Below are 17,148 nucleotides of genomic sequence, written 5' to 3'. Positions count from 1 at the left end.
AAAAGTGAAATAAGTATTGTGGATGGCTGTGCGCGGTGAAAATCGGGCAAAAGGGAGGCATGGCCCCAATCCGTTATCTCTGTTGGACTTTGGCATGCGTCCAGCTACTAACCAGGACTGCTCCGGTTCTACTCATTACGTACTATTGTTTAGTTTTGTAACAGCCTTAGATTGCGGACTTAAAAGTATTGTTCGTTTTAGATCGTGTAATTCTATGAGAAATGGGTCAGTGGGAGATATTGATACGAAAATATACAATGCCATTTTATGTCATTTGCTCAATTTTGAAATTAGCTAGCATGCCTTTTTTATGGTCTAAGCAATCAAATGAGGAAATATGTCGTCACAATTTAGAATTTTATCATCATCATTAGCCTGTCCACTGCTGATAATAGGCCTCTATTAATTATTTCCAGACCAACTTGTCAAGAGCGGTCTGCATCGTCGTTGTCGTCCACAAGTCGTCTTTCCACATTTCCACACCTTAATTCTAGAGGAATCATAGTTGTCTATCCATTTATTTTGTAGGCATATGTCTATAAAATGGCTCTATCTTCGTAGATGAGCTTTATGATCCACTATAGAAAGGATTTTTGTCCTTCTAAAGAATGTGATTGTATTAGTTATACTTATGCTAGCTTCTTTAGTGTACAAGTATAGATATAAGTCTTAAGAATTTATTGATAGAGGTTAACATTACTAACTTGTCTAGATAATGGCTCTAGCGTTTTAGTTTAGCCAGTTCTATTATGGAAAATACTTTTTTCTTTTTCTTCTGAGACATGTGATTATAGTAGTTATTTTTATGCTAGCCTTTTTAGGTTACAAGCGTGAATATAAATCTAAAGAATTTATTGATAGAGGTTAGCATTACTAGCCGTAAATATTAGATTACAGTAATCTTAAAAGTGAAGTCTATTTTCTCACGCATCTGTAGTATTGCAATTAACTGGATATTAGTAATATTTAAATATTCAAATTCGGAAAGGTCAGTTGATATTTCCATTAATGCTAGTAATTTTAATTTGTGGCACAATTGAGGTTTACATGTGGTAATAAGAGGATGTTTCTTAAATATTTTGTATGCATTTTATGTATTTTATAGGCAGATGGGAAGGTCGTATTACCAGTAATTATTATGACTTGATTTACTACATTCCGTCTAAATTAAAATAAATCGATGTTTTTATTTAAAAATCATTCAATATGATACTTTTTTAATGATTAGAATTTAGATTTAACTACTTTTCGGATTCATTTTGTAAAATATAGGGAGATATTGTAACTTTGACTTTACGGATGAACAACACCTCAGTCCCCCCATGACCACGAAGGCCGCAGTAAAGCAAAAAACCGAAATATTAAAACCGCGATATAATCCGAAAAACAGTTTAATTTTAATTAACATTTGCGTAAACATAAGAAATCATTATAAATATAAACGTGTAAAATATAAACGTAATGTAATACCGTCCATGACCCTGCTACTCAAGCGATTCTTAACGTGGTAGGGTTATACGTACGAGTAGAATGTAGATACGTAGGTGATTTTCTTACTTGGCTTGATTCACTCAAGACACTTGACCGCGAGTTACAAGCCCTCGTATACAATGAATGAATGACACGAATGAACTTATGACTGACGCGAGAATGGTATGAATGAGATTTATGTCAACACTGTAAATTAATATCTTAGTATAAAGTAGCTTTGGAGACTATCCTTTAATACCCTTAATTATTACGAAGAATGATTGATTTTAGTAGGTTTGTGGGCCAAAATGTTAAAGGGTAATTGTAATTGGCAAAAATAGGTTGGTCCAAGCGTCGTTGTTCTGGAAAAAGAGTTTCAGATACTGGATTTTACAGCTTCTATTTTTTTTCCTAACTGGCTCTGTCCTTTGGGACAAGACAGCTTCTATAACCTAGGCGAAAATGTGAATAATATTAAATAGCAGTGGGTTTGATACCTGCACCGAGAGTTATGTTGTATGATCCACAAATACAGTGTAATTGGTATACTTTGATTAGAATGATTATAATTAAGACGATATTAGTAATCAATCACTCGTACAAAGTTGGTATATGTGGTTAGTAAGCAGTATTTATACGATAATTCTCTTCCCCCGCCCAAAAGATCATTAGAGACATAAAAGATCGACTCAATCATTTCAAAACCGCTTTGAATCATCTTCGCTCGAAACAGTTGAATCGACATTCCATTCAGGAAACACGTACGCCGCGATTTCGAATACCATTTGTTGAATATTCGCACACAAAACTGTCAATGGGAGCGAGTCAATCAAACTTCACTTCGCGCTGCGTGGAGTACTTTATGCTCTATGTAATTCTGTGTGCACTTGTACAGGTGCTTGCTCGTTGACTGCTTCATTTTAGTGAAAAGCTTTTTTATGCAAATGAATTACGAAACGAGCGAAACACTTGTTGATGATTACCATCAATGTTTATTACTGCTTCTGACGATATAAGTGGATATGTTAGTTATAAAACTGACTATGCTTGGCCAAAATTTATTTTATAAATTATTGTTGCATTCATACAAAAATAAAATGATTTATTCATCACGTAGGCGAACATAATTACACTTATGATAACTCAAGTGTACATAAGAAATTTTTATATAAATAAAGAGATTTTATATTGGAAATACAATAAATGAAAGACTATTAAGTAATCAAAGAAGAGAAGAGAAGTAAAGATGAGAAAGATAATACTATATTCCCTGGTAGACTGATAATAGTCCTCCCATTTATTACTATGAGCATAAAACAAATACAAACTTGGCTAAACTAATAGTATTATAGGTACTCGCTTTTGGATTTTATTTCCAACTGAATACATAGACTCTACATTAGTTCTTTAAATAGAATTGAAGATTGCATAGGCTATATCCAAGGATGATTTAAATTACGTTGACTTGTTTTGCTTAGTCGACTGTCATCCTTATTCGAATACTGGCAAGCTGCCAACATTTCTGCGTGTACTAACTTTTGACAGTTCAACGATTTATGCACTGCATTTGTTTTAACAGATAGCTAGCTGATAAATCAATTTTAAACATTCTTAATTATTCATTCAATTTGACTAATGTAGCTCACATTTTGTGCACACGTCAGTATTATTTTTTGTGTAATGGAGAGTATTGAACCTTTTTGATATATTGTACCAAAATGTCTGATAAATTTATTCAAAATATATTAATGTCATATCGTAACGACATAACCGAGACGTCACTTTATTTATATACTTGTCAAATGTCAATTGAAGATATAAAATAATTTCTCCAAAATTATGGAGAAACATTTCACTTGTCTGGTAGTGATATATCAGTCGATAGTCTCGAAGAAGAATTTAATAGAAAAGTTATCGTGAAACAAGTATCCGAGGAAAATGTTGACACAATACTTGTCCCGTTTTATGAAAAAGACGTATTGATAAAAATACCAAAAGATCGTAAAAGAAAACAGAAAATAGATAATGGAAATATGCAAGGTAATATCGACAAGCAAAAAAAGGAAACGCAACAAAAAAATTACCTTGTCAATAAAGACAGACAAAAGGCCAAATGTGCCACGTACTTGGAAATATTTCGCAAGCAGTTCACTACTAAATGTGTTGAAAAAATGCCAGAAAAAGATGAAATACGGTCATTGTCTCCCGAATTTGGTGACACTGAAAGAGAAAGTATTGGAGAAGACAATAATCCCGTATCAGAATTTTTCAATACCGAATCATATAATGAAATATACTATGCAAAACTGATGAACAGTGATGTTCCCCAAAATTTTGATAATTCTTATGAAGACGATTATCGTTTTACGGATGATATAAGAAGTAAATCACCAGATGAACTTGCAGATAACAATTTTAGAAGCATTTCTGAGGTTTCTCAACCACGTCGTCGCATGAGACGTAATACAGTGCAGCCGATACAAAATGTAAAATTGGGAGGTTTAGGACCTGATATGGAGAAAATTAAACCACGGCTAGAACGCGCCAGGAGTCTTCAAAGATACTCTGAGAAGGTGAGGATGGAAAATCGTTTAAAGATTTATAAAAAATCAGTCCAAGCTGAAGCTGAAAAGAAAATTGAAAAGGAATTATCAGCAAGACACCGAGATTCTTCAAAAGATTGTAAAAACGAAGACAATGCCTCTTATTTAGTAAATAAAACAAAACAAGAAAAAGCCCCTAAAGGGTTAAAAAGTGTTCTCCCATATAAATCCAAATCGGCTGGAATACAAAAAAATACAGAAAGATGTGATGAAAAAGATCAGATGACAAAACGTACTAAAAAGGGTAATAAAAATGACCGAACAAAAAAAGACACAAATGCCGGAAAATGTAATGGAAAAGTTGAATATGAAAGAGACGTTCAAGTGAAAGTTAGATCGGCAACTCGAGCAAAACCTTCCATCACAGGAACCGAACACGCAGAAGATGTTCCACCAGTTCAAATTAATTTTATGGTCAATGTCGGGAGAGTGAGGCCGTCAAGCACTCTTAAAACTCTAGAAGAAAAACACAGAATGTATCAGGAACAAGTAAAGGCGTTCAATATAGGCCAAAATAATATGTAATTTATGAGAAGTATATTTTGTTGATATATTTTTTTTGGCAACAAGCGCCCCAATAAATTTACTGCTTATATTCTGTTTCATATAAATCATCGGTCTATAGTACGATTACACGATATTTATTGATGCCTTCGAAATGATTTTTGTTTTTGCATGACTCAGATTGTATTAAATAGTTCATGCCATTCGGATGTACACATTTATTTAATAAGTACGAATATAATTGGTGTTTGGACATGTTGTTATTAGTTAGATCCTATCTAAATTGATAGTTTGAGAAACGTGCAAAGACAAGTGAAAGCGAATCCAGGCGTAGACGAACTTTATTACTGGCCAAAATACTTTTAACTTTTGACTGCAAGTGTAATTACATTAAAGTGTTCGTTGCAGTTTATTATATTTTGCAACTTTGGATAAGAAAAATATTATGTCTTAACAAAATACATTAAGTATAGAAAATGTATAAAATATTAAGTGTGTAAAAAATTATAGCGTCGGCATGTTAGATATTAAAGCATTCAGGGAATAACCTGGGTCAATAACTTGCATTAAATACTGTAATTACATTTATAATAAATAGATCTAGTTTCGTGTTATGTAGAAAGACGGAATATTATGTTCACTAAGTAATTTATAGAGCTATAAATTATTTTTCAATTGGTATGCCGCATTGCCTAAATTATTCATGCACTAATTGATCCGTATTATAATTATCACTCTTTGGTATATCTTTGAATCGAGTCCGGTTTGTTACTCTGCATCGGAGAAAGTGGTCTCAAGGTGTTTCCAGGCGATGACGCCGATGACACTGTTCCTTTGATAGCCAAATTGCGTACTTGTAATTAGAGAAATCGTTTCTCTACGCGTTCTATAGTATGAGTTATTTAGTTGCAATAAAAATAAAATAACATTTTTTGAACGCGCTAAACTTTGAAAGTACTGTTTGATTTCTGAAAATGCCTTTTTTGATAGAAGGCTACATATTATATTGAGTGAGTAATATTATTGAGTGCTATAGGGTAAATTTTATTTCGGAAACGCAAGTTTTACGAAATATTTTACAGATGAGATTGATCCCATGAAACTCATCATATAAACTTCATATTCATTAACTGCAACAACAACAACAATAAATACTAACTATCATGGCCGTATGACTATTACAAAAAAATATCACTTACAATTTTTTATGAAATCAGAACGGTACAAAATTCTTTAAATTACATATAAATTATCGCCACGATATACGTCTGCGTTGTGATCTCGTGGGATTCTAACAAATTGTTCGCAAATCGATTCAGAATTAGTTTAGTAGAATAAACGTGAGAAGGTCGTGGTGTCAGCGGGTCGAATAACTAACCTGTGTCGAAGTCATCTCCTTCACTAATGACCTGTGTTCTGTGTCACATTGGGTAGTCAAAACCAAATTGAGATGACGATAGACATTTAGGCAGTAAATTTAAATGTGGGATTTGGGTGACACCCTTGCAACAATACGAATAAAACCGCCATAGTGAATTAAGCTTAATTTAGGCAAGACGCCGCGCTAACCGTATTTTTAGAAGCTTAGTATTTGAAATTTGTAAAACATACAGAAAAAAAGGGAATGATTCGGAATTTCTAATACAAACAGAATAAAATATTATTGATTCCTTCCTAACCGAATTTTCGGCCACGGTGGCCAATCTCAACGGAGATCAGCCTAGTACGCAGGAGATATTATAGTGCACAAGTGTGTGCGCAATACACAAGTACTCTCTGTTCCTTCACTCTCATAGTCCGGTGAGACGGAATTCCGACATGATCGGAGAGAGACCAGGCGCAGGACCAACGGCTTTACGTGCATTTCGAGTCATGGGGGTATCATACTGCCAACTTCCTGACTCCGAGCTGTGACTGAGTAATTTTTAAGATGGTAAAACCCAGTCACTATTATTTTGGCCCGACTCGGGATTCGAACCCAGGACCTCAGCGCGGTAGTCGTACTTGTTCCATGTACAATTACAACTACGCCACCGAGACAGTAAAAAAAAATAAACACCATATGAATAATATGTTATCTTAGTTTCGAATTTTTTATAACGTGGATATTGTTTCAATAATTCCATAGTGAAAATGATACTCAAATTGTTAGTTCCGGGCGTTTGTATCGTGTGAGTATATATCTAATACTGAACAGGTTAAATTAAGCTGAAATTATTCTTTATTAGGTGTATATCAGTCATCGAATTATAAATTGTACGTATTGATTTTTAAAATTTATTGACATTAATAAGTAGATGTTATTAAATCATTTTAGGAGCTTACTTTAGCCCTGATTTTTTGGTTCCGATTCCCAGGCTGAGCAAAAAACATTGGTGAAAAATTTTTGCGTATTGACATTTAAATATACACCTGAATTCTCAGAATTTTTAGCAAGTACAAGATTACTTAATAAATCAAAATGTTGGAGACAGAAAGCAAATCTTCGTTATTATTTTGCCAACTGCCATTATACCTTATATCGAATGTTAGTGTCAACGGATAAGTGTTAAGAAACTTTGAATTCAACAGGACAATTCCCACAAGGTTAAGAACATTATCGAATTAAAATGCCGATTTGTTCTGCAATCTTTACAAGCCTTATCGAAATTTCAGTAAAATGTGGGTCAAAATACGTGTTCGCCGGTCACCAACAACTTTTACCGTCCTTGGTACCCTTTATCGAGTTAGTTGGTGTAGCGTAAATGTTTTTAGAATTTTAGACAAAAGTGCTTCGAAGAAAAAAAAATCTCTATCATTGACGTACATACATATATTCTATAGACACGAACGTCCATTTAAACTATGTTCAAAATCTGAACTAAAATAGCAACCACAACGTCACTGTTATAAACTATTTATTCACTTGAACAGCAAATAATTTTACTTATATTTTTATTCACATCCAGGTTTGCATTTAGACTCGAGTTCTTATATTATGAGCGCCACTCCGTACATAACCACACGCTGTCAATGTTGAAATCATACTCAAGTCAGGTGTACGGATTGCAGTACTGTCGAGTCAAACACAATGAATGTACGGAACGGCAGATCTATTACGTAGTACTTACATAATATATATATATATATATATATATATATATATATATATATATATATATATATATATATATATATATATATATATCGATGATCTTGATAGTTTAGATGGCTGATCTCTAAAGTATTGATCAGATTTTTTTGACTAATAAGTAGTAAAATTATCGGTACTCAGTGCACTTTTTGTTCTAAAATTAGGCTTCTTTAGCGGACGGAGCCGCAAGCATAATATTATATAGGTATAAATAACACAATTCTATGTTATTATTTCTGTACTAATGTTACTAAATTGCAAGTTGTAATCATTTTAAAATACGACCGGTGTTTTTAAACTTATCTATCAGAAATACGACATTGACAATATTTTTCTGTCACGAAACAATAATTTATAATGGTTTATTATATTTTACGCTCGCGTTAGATTTTAATAACATTCATTAATTCAAGTTATAACAGCGTTAGTCAAGACGGGACATTTTCCATTTCAGTCTATCTAGATTAGATTCATAACTTGTAACATTAGTGCTATTGTAGTTTATGTCGCAAAGTGTGAAGAAGTTTTGGCGTATCTGATGACTCAGTTCTGTAATGAGTAAGACCATTGTTCCTAAATGCTACCAATGTTTAACTGTGTGGCAGGGATGTAACAAGAAATATGTAGGGTGGAACGACTATGTGTATCCAGACGATTATTTCTTTAAAAATATTACGTAACCAAAAAAAAAATAGGTATTTTATGTTTCGCAGCAGTTTGTCATCGTTTTGCTAATGTTCAGATGATTTCACTTCCTTTAGGTGACGTAGATTACATATAATAATATATAACATGCTTAGCTTCGCAATTAATTTTAAAATTTCGAAATAACCTAACTGTCACAACTGTATGATAGATTCTCGAATCGAATTGATAGACCAATTTATTTACAGTGTGGCGTCGAAACACGACAGCAAACGTTAAAATGGCAAGAAGGAAATGATATTATGCAAGGCAAAAGCATGTTAACTGTTTCAGCTTACACTGTCAGTAACTACAAGAAACGGTTAACAATATTTCTTGTATAAAAAAATAATTATTAAATAAGAATTACCTAATTAGTGAACCCAGCAATTATCTTAAGGTTTCTAGGGATTACTTTTCGGAACTTGTAATGCTGTATAATAAGACTAATTGACTAAATAAATTATATGTTTAATGACCTAACATAAAAATAAGCATTTTTTAAATTTACAATACATTTTATTTTTCACCCTTAACCCGGGCCTGTATCAAATCTTGACATAAACCCTGCTTAATGCAATATGTTAGTATGGATTTTTGAGAGCAACCATTGTCGGAGGAAAGTGGAGCGTGTAGATAATGTAAAATAATGCTAAACGTTTATATCACATTGTTTATGGTTAATAAATGGTATTTGTGGTCGTGTTTTGCTTCTGTGTGGTCTAGGATTTTGAATGCATTTTATGCTGTGAATATTTCTGCAATCAAATTAGGAATTTAGTGAAATATGATTGATGTTCAATTTACAACGTGTGTATCCGATATTTGATATGTATAATATAAAGGCCGGTTGTTTTAAAAAAAAAGGAGTTGTACAAAATGGTTTAATAAATAGATTAGAATAAATTAATATTCAAAAACAAAAACACACATCACGACTCCTCTTCACGAATCCCGAATTGGTAGGCGAAGATGCAACCAGTGCATTCACTTTTCGTCAAGTGTGTTTCGCCCCATTATGATCTAGGGGGCGTGCCTGTCGCAATATCAGACACAATATTTTGACTGGGTTGATACTAAGTATAAAATTGGATTATAAGTATAGTCCAGGAATTATTTTTCATGTCATAATATGTTGCATTCATGATTGTTTTGTGTTTAATAAACAAATGAATAAATAAAAACCCTAACTAAGATTCCTTCTCCAACATGAAGATGGCGCTCAATGAATATTGAATCATTTGTCATAAAACTACTTTGTTAGCATCTATATAAAATCAAAAACAATAGAAACATCAGCCTAGATTATAATTTTATGTATTACGTATCAGTTGTAAATCATCGAATGACATTAATTTATATTAGGACAAATGAATGCAGATCAATTTTGATTTTGTGAACTAATACTTTGTATTATCATTTTAGAACACAAATCATGAAAATTATATTGGCCTCAGACTACTTAGTACGAAAACTGAATTTATATTTCATTAATCTATGCGTAATATAGAAACGGCTTTATAGAACTAGTTTTAAAGACTCATCATAATATATTTGCGTATTTGTAAAGAATGTTTTGTTAAAAAATAGTCCTATGTCGTGATTATCATTGTCTAAGAAATTTCTTATTTGTGCGAAAAAGGATTCATTAATACAGATTAAAGAATATTATTTGGAGGTTTATAAATTTCGAATATTAAATAAAATTGAAATCTATGCATAAACAGTCATTTTAAATAACGAAATTGGTTTTATTTATTTAATTTTACAAGAGTCCAGTCCAAACATAATATCAATAAGTTTCCTAATGTTTGTAGTTTAAAAAATGAGTTTTTGTACAATGACTGTTTTTTAATTATTAAACTTCAAATTATAGTCAAGACTGAATTAGGTTACTATATGCAGAGCTTAAAGAAGCAATTATCTCAGGTGGGCATAAATGTGCCGATGATGTGGGGATTTTTGTCTTTTGCTGGTCGACATTTTCTTTTGACTCATTTAACACCTGGGTAAGTGAAGCCTCTTTACCATGCTACCGATTAAATATCGACACAATACTACTGCCATAGATTGTTTAATCTATGACAATACTATATTTGGATCGAGACCTACTTTCCGGACGTTCAAGGTTGTATGATAATTATTATACATCCATCGCTAAATCCATGAATTAATTTGCTGTTTACATAAAAAATATCAATTTAATAGGCCATGCTGATTTAATTAAGAATCGATTGACATTTCGATTCGGTCAAATTCCCTAATATTAATCGTTTTAAACCATATTGGTAAAAATATTAGAGAATCATGTTTCATATATATTTGTTTAATTTATGAGAAATAGGATACGACTGTAATTTTAATTAATATGTAGATTTAAATGGGGCAGGGACTCGAAGCTTCCCCGAGGTCAGCTACTTCTGTCGTTGGCTTAGAACAGGGAATGTTCCATTTACAACTAGGTTGCATCCACCTTCCACGAGACTAAGATATTATACCTAAAAGAGATTGAAAGGAAAAATTATAACAGCGATCAAGAAGGACCTTACCAACGGTGAAAGATGTAATCCACACGTCAAAAGAATACGAGACTGGAAGGAGACTTAGCGAATAGCGTCCAATGTTCCGGGCATGTGGAGAATCGGCTTTAGATTTGCGCGACGCTATTTCGCGACGCCGTGCCATTGTGTTATATTTTTGTTCCTCCGATCGAAAACTTGGTTTGGCCAGCCCCGGATCCAGCAGGGGGTTAGCCGGGGCCCATGCCCCGGGCGGCGAATTCAGAGGGCGGCAAATTCAAACTTGGCAGACGAATACATAGCTCATCATTAACGCAACTTTGACTACTGAGATATCCAGTACATTAAATGCTAAAATTATTTCCCGCTCGGTGCACAATAATGATGATGATAAAGTTAAAAATATAGGTAGGGTGGGGGCTGCATTTTTCGAATTATGCCCCGCCTCGACAAAATTCAAGATCCGAGACTGGGTTTGGCTGTGCCTCTGGGATTGCAGAGACCAAGGGCAGCAGATGCTGCTTACCATCAGACGGACAGTTCGTTTGCCTGCTCAGGCCATAAAAAAAAATTGAATATTTATAAAGCGGCAATAATATTAAGTCTTATGAGTTATAGGTTTTATAGATCCTCATTTTGCCCTTTAATCTTTCCAATCGTTTTTTAATAAAGTTTATATAAAAATATTCGATACGGCGATATTGATGTGTAGGTAATTACGAATATTTTAATAATGAGTTAAATTAATCACATATCTATTTTAGAAAAATCTATGTTCATTAAACCGGTTTAGATGGCACTTTGGAGGAAATAATTTATAATGCAAAATTAATTTAAACTGGTTTTAACAAAATAATCGTTACAGCTATTATGGAATTTTTGTCGATAAAAATTTGCAAAAATATCAAGGACTATGAAAATCTATAAAAGTGATAAAAGATCCCAATTTGGGAATACTCTTTTCTCACTTAATTAATCTAATATATACTAACATACAAAGCTGAGGGTTTGAGTTTTTGTTTGAACGCGATAATCTTAGGAACTGCTAAACTGATCTTGATTATTTTTCTACTAATAGGAAGATTGAAAAAAGTAGCCTTTTTCCTCTGGAAAAATCTAAAGCGGGGCTTTTGTCCCGGAACAACCTTTTCATGCGGGAGAAGCCTCGAACAAAACCTAGTTCATAGATATAAAGTCGTCTATTTAACGTATTTTATAGCGATTATTTTCTATAGAAGTTTTGAAGACTGCAGCCTTCATGGTCACGGGCGGGTCATCTTTGTAGTTGTCTAATAACCCGAGATATTAAAATCATCCAAAACGGCGATAGCCTAGTTGGGTGTGGAACGGACTGCCAAGACGAATGTGCGCAGGTTCAAATCCCAAGAGCACACACCTCTGACTTTTCTAAAATCATGTGTGTATTCTTTGTGAATTTATCGTTCGCTTTAACGTCGAAGGAAAACATCGTGAGGAAACCTGCATACCTAAGAAGTTCTCTATAGGAATTTCGAGGGTGTGTGAAGTCTACCAATCCGCACTAGGCCAGCGTGGTGGACTAAGGCCTAATCCCTCTCAGTAGTAGAGGAGGCCCGTGCCCAACAGTGGAAGTATATTATACAGGGCTGATATTATTATTTATTATTATTAAAATCATCCGCCATATCAATTTTCTGTGACCTATAGTATAATTTTTTCATAACATACTAGATGGATTCGTCTAAATGCAATTTGATTTTACGACGTGCTCGTGCTGATTGAGTTGTAAACTCGTTACATTTCAACACGAATTCATGCGAATATTTTACTGTTTACGGCTGACTTTAAGATTATTATATAGTTAGATATGTAGCGCCAACTGCGATATGGCTTTCGTTGCAACACCTTATTAAGTAAAAGTAAGTTTAGAAGTAGTCAGTCACGTGTTTGTTTTCATATCAGGGCCCTTATTCTGTATGATAGTGTAAACGCGTAACGCGGCCGTGTCATGTTATCTTCGAGAAATGTGCGTGGAATGGTATTCTGTAAGCCAAATTTCTATAGTCCTAAACATGATGCGTTGTGTTCCGTGCTTGTTACGCACTGTCAAAATAACGTGCGGGATAGAGAATAAGGCCCCAGTAGTTGCAAATAAAACATTTTTTCGGATTTTATGGTGGTTTTTTATATTATTATTTTCTTCCGATGTTTCGAAGACTTTGCAGCCTCATGGTCACGGGGAGGACTGAGGTGCTAGTTTTCCGAAAAGTCAAAGTTACAATATCTACCTACATCTTACAATCACAAAAAATTTAAGGCATATTACTTTTCGGCGTAATAACTAGACAATAAGGTAGCTAGGCTGCACCCAGAGTTCTACTAATGTAACATCTTGCATGCCTGCGTATGTATACTCATGTTATTTTACAAATAAATTATCTTATCTTATCTTATCTTACTACCTAGAAACGTTGATATACACTCGTGCCTCGGAAAGCACGTTGGTCTTGCACCTAATATCTTTCCGATCATCTCGGATTGCCGATTCATCCGACTATCAGAGTGAAGGACTAGAGAGCACAACTGTGTATTGTGCATTATATCTCCTACCAGTCTTCTACGTATCTGGCTGATATCCATTGTAATTGGCTCCCGTGGCCAAAATTCGGCTAGAAGGTTTTTTTTCTTTAGTAAACCAGCACACGCTATTTGTTAACAGTGTGTCGAATGTAAGTACTTATTGATAGTCACAATAACAATGACTTCAATTGTACAGCAGCCAACAAAAATATATTCAATGAAATGAGATTTTAATAATAGTGTAAAAACAATATGCGCTTTTTGTGACTCCGATGTTTTCATTCATTTCATTGTTTTACTGTCTCGCATTGTTGAAACAGGACATAGGACAGTTGAATAGAAATGAGAATGTACCGAATGTCGTGAGAAACCTGAATGTACCAAATATCCATACAAAATCATTTGTTGTTGCTCCAGTTAGGGCTGGTTGCGTAATTACAGTTCGATCTCTTCCTAGTTGAGCAAAGTGGCCCCTGTCACTTAGGTAATGCGAACTGAAAATTATTTCGATAGTTCCGACTAAGGTATTAGAAGGTAAAAATAGTTTATGGATTGCTCGGAGTGAGGAAGGCTGAGAAATGAGGAAGAAATTGTGTTTTATCAGAATTAGGTAACATTTGTTCTTTTAATCGAAGTGTGAGGATGTCATTAGGTAGGACGGCATAATTGTGTTCGTCATTTAGAGGACGAGAATGATTACCGTATTCATGTGAAACCTCGGTGGATCTAGCGATCAGTAATCATAAAAATAAGAAAAATCTCAGAATTTGTATAATCTCAACTGGTTGACATTATTTCGGCTGCTCTACATTGTAGGTGTAACCGGTGCAAAGGAATCCCTTTGCTAACAATCATTTTGAAGGAAAAACTGTAATTTCTTAGCCGCTTATGGTCTTACTTTTCAGAACCAAGTCTTATATGATATTCAACTCTCTCAGGCAATCAAATTCCAATAATCCTATGTTATACGTAGCTAAGGTAGTAGAAAAAGTTACGAAAGAGTATACTTCTAGAGCCATTGGTTTCGACTTTCTGTTTTTTTTATTATTGCTTTAAATGACACGACGAGCTTGCCGTTCACACAATGGTAAGCGCTACGACCCATAAACACTAGATACCATCCAACACCTTGAATTACAAAGTATTGCTTGGTATTCCACTGCGCTCGCCAGCGTGATATGTGAGATTTTAAGTCTTATTATGTCCAGTAATTACACTGGCTACAAGATTCTTCAAACCAGAATACAATAGTGACTACACACTGCTGTTTGGCGGCAGAAATAGACATAGCAGTGGTACTGACCCAGGCGGATTCTCACATATGAGAGACGTACCACCAGATTAGATTTTCTCTGAAATCACAACAGCCTTGTTTTATTTACAACTTGTCATCGAGGCAGACACGGCAAGTGTCGTGTTTAGCATGTGCCTGTCAATTCTTGAGACGAGCCACGCCTTCGAATTGTATAGTGCTAAAGAACAAGAACACCTACATAAGAAAGCAGATCGTAGATTTGCTTTGTTTTACTACGTTACTTGTGTATTATAATGCTAAGTAAATGATTCATACCCGGCCTAGGCAGGTATTAATACTGTGACTTAAAAAAGTAAAACAAATAATAATATCAGTCCTATATCATTGACTGTCCCACTACAGGGGCACGGGCCTCCTCTGAGAGGTATTAGGGACTTGTTGACTTCACACACCCTCAAAATTTCTATAAAGAACTTCTCAGGAACGCAAATATACTTGTATGCTGTTTTATATAAATCAGTTTAAATAATACTTCTCTGTTGCTTCTTATATATCAGTTTAAATTTATTGTTAAGAAAGTCACAAGAAGCATAGATTTTCAATGATTTTTCTAGAATAGTTACTATGTAGTAATTTGTGCAACAGATTGTATCATAACTGCAACAAGGTTTATAATTATATTTCCTGAACATTCACCGCCATTTTGACACCTATATTTACTACAACATATCTAAAACATTTCCGTACATTTAACTTTCAACAATAATATCACGAATGGCAAAATCGTGCAAGTCCTTATACGTTTATATTGTCATGTAAATCAAGCAGGACAATAAAAATAAAACTTAAATTCCAGATAATTGACATTCTGTTCCAAAACTTATAAAAATGTCATTCGGAAGGATACAGAAACCTTTATTATGGACTAGCTTCCGCTCGCAGCTTCGCCCGCGTGGATTTCGGACTTCAAAAATGGAGCCGGTCGCGAACGTTCGAGAATGTTCGTTTTACGAAGCTACTCGCTAGGTGATTCGCTAGCCTCTAGGTGCCAAGCAAGCCGCCTGCCTGTGCGTTCGCGACCTTATATATATACAAAAATAATCCAGTATTCAAAAATTATCCAATATAGCATGATTCAGTATTCACGCATGATGGCTTATTATTAGCGTATTTCATGTATAACTTTGGTGTTTCTATACCGATTTCTATGATTCTTTTTTATGGAATATTTAATAATGTTAACTTTTTTAATTAGGGATGACTGAGAGTGTTATAAACGTAAGAGTAGACAAATATAATGAGAAAGCTTCGAACTGCTAAGCTATCGGGAGTTACACGTGTTTTTGTGAGTCAACCATAAAATATAGATATATGCTGTCGTGGGATATTTTTACATCATTTTAAGGAGAATATTTCCGTCATACATGATTTCTGTGTAGCTTTAACCATTAAGGTTGCACACGCGACGGAAGCTTAAAAATGAAGTAACTTCTCCCGTTTTCCCAACATTTCCCTTCATTGCTCTGCTCCTATTAATTGTAGCGTGATGAAAAGTATACTATAACCAGCACAGGAGTATGACAAATAATTGTACCAAGTTTCGTTAAAATCCGTCGAGTAGTTTTTGTTTCTATAACGGTTATACAGACAGACAGATAGACAGACAGACAAAAATTTTACTAATTGCATTTTTGGCATCAGTATCGATCCCTAATCACCCCCTGATAGTTATTTTGGAAATATATTTCATGTACAGAATTGACCTCTCTACAGATTTATTATAAGTATAGATGTATTTTGGTTAAATCGTGCGCACTTGCTTCCGCGCATAAAGTTTATCGAATATGCCACTGCAAACACAAAAATAATATCGATATCCGTGAAATCACAATGCGTTTTTCACGCGATCTTCATCTACACGACACTTTTAACCTTATCCTCATACATATAGAATAAAAAATGGTATGGAAAAGAATTTGCGATCAATTTTACAATGTCTGTGTTCCAATTCGATGATCGAAATCGCGTAACATATTATCTGTCGAATATATCGTTCCACAAGGCTGTATTAATGGTATGTCTTGAGTCGGCATTTAATCTGGTTATTAGGCGTAAAATCTTTTCGTGTCTAACGAAGTGGACCATATTATAACATAAGTTACAATAATTATACTGGCCATTTTATCATTCAGAAGGTTGATTAGTTTGTTAAGTAACTAAAAATTACTGCAGAAATACTGTGATTTAAACATTTGGAGGATAAAGCTAAGATTTGATTGTCTTTGGGGGTTTTATTTTATTTCTGTGTTCGTTTTATTTTTTCTCTGTTAGTTTTAGTTCTGTAGACCTCCGCTTAATACTATTTTAGGATAATATAAAATTTTATTTACTGTGAATTGGAGTTGGCACCTTTATAGGCAT

At 34.0% G+C, this 17,148-nt stretch overlaps 1 protein-coding gene across 1 annotated transcript; it reads left to right on the top strand.

The window, feature by feature from the left end:
- Positions 1 to 3,337: 3,337 nt before the first annotated feature.
- On the top strand, positions 3,338 to 4,732 carry LOC115440028 (the record flags this gene model as incomplete). Its single annotated transcript, XM_030164151.2, has 1 exon — positions 3,338 to 4,732. A coding segment is annotated over one exon (1,261 nt), but the record flags the coding sequence as incomplete, so codon positions are not given.
- Positions 4,733 to 17,148: the final 12,416 nt, after the last annotated feature.

The sequence above is a fragment of the Manduca sexta genome, unplaced genomic scaffold (assembly GCF_014839805.1).
Source record: "Manduca sexta isolate Smith_Timp_Sample1 unplaced genomic scaffold, JHU_Msex_v1.0 HiC_scaffold_2859, whole genome shotgun sequence".
Lineage (NCBI taxonomy): Eukaryota > Metazoa > Arthropoda > Insecta > Lepidoptera > Sphingidae > Manduca > Manduca sexta.
The sequence above is the reverse complement of the archived record's forward strand: the minus strand, read 5'-3'. Positions and strand labels throughout refer to the sequence as shown.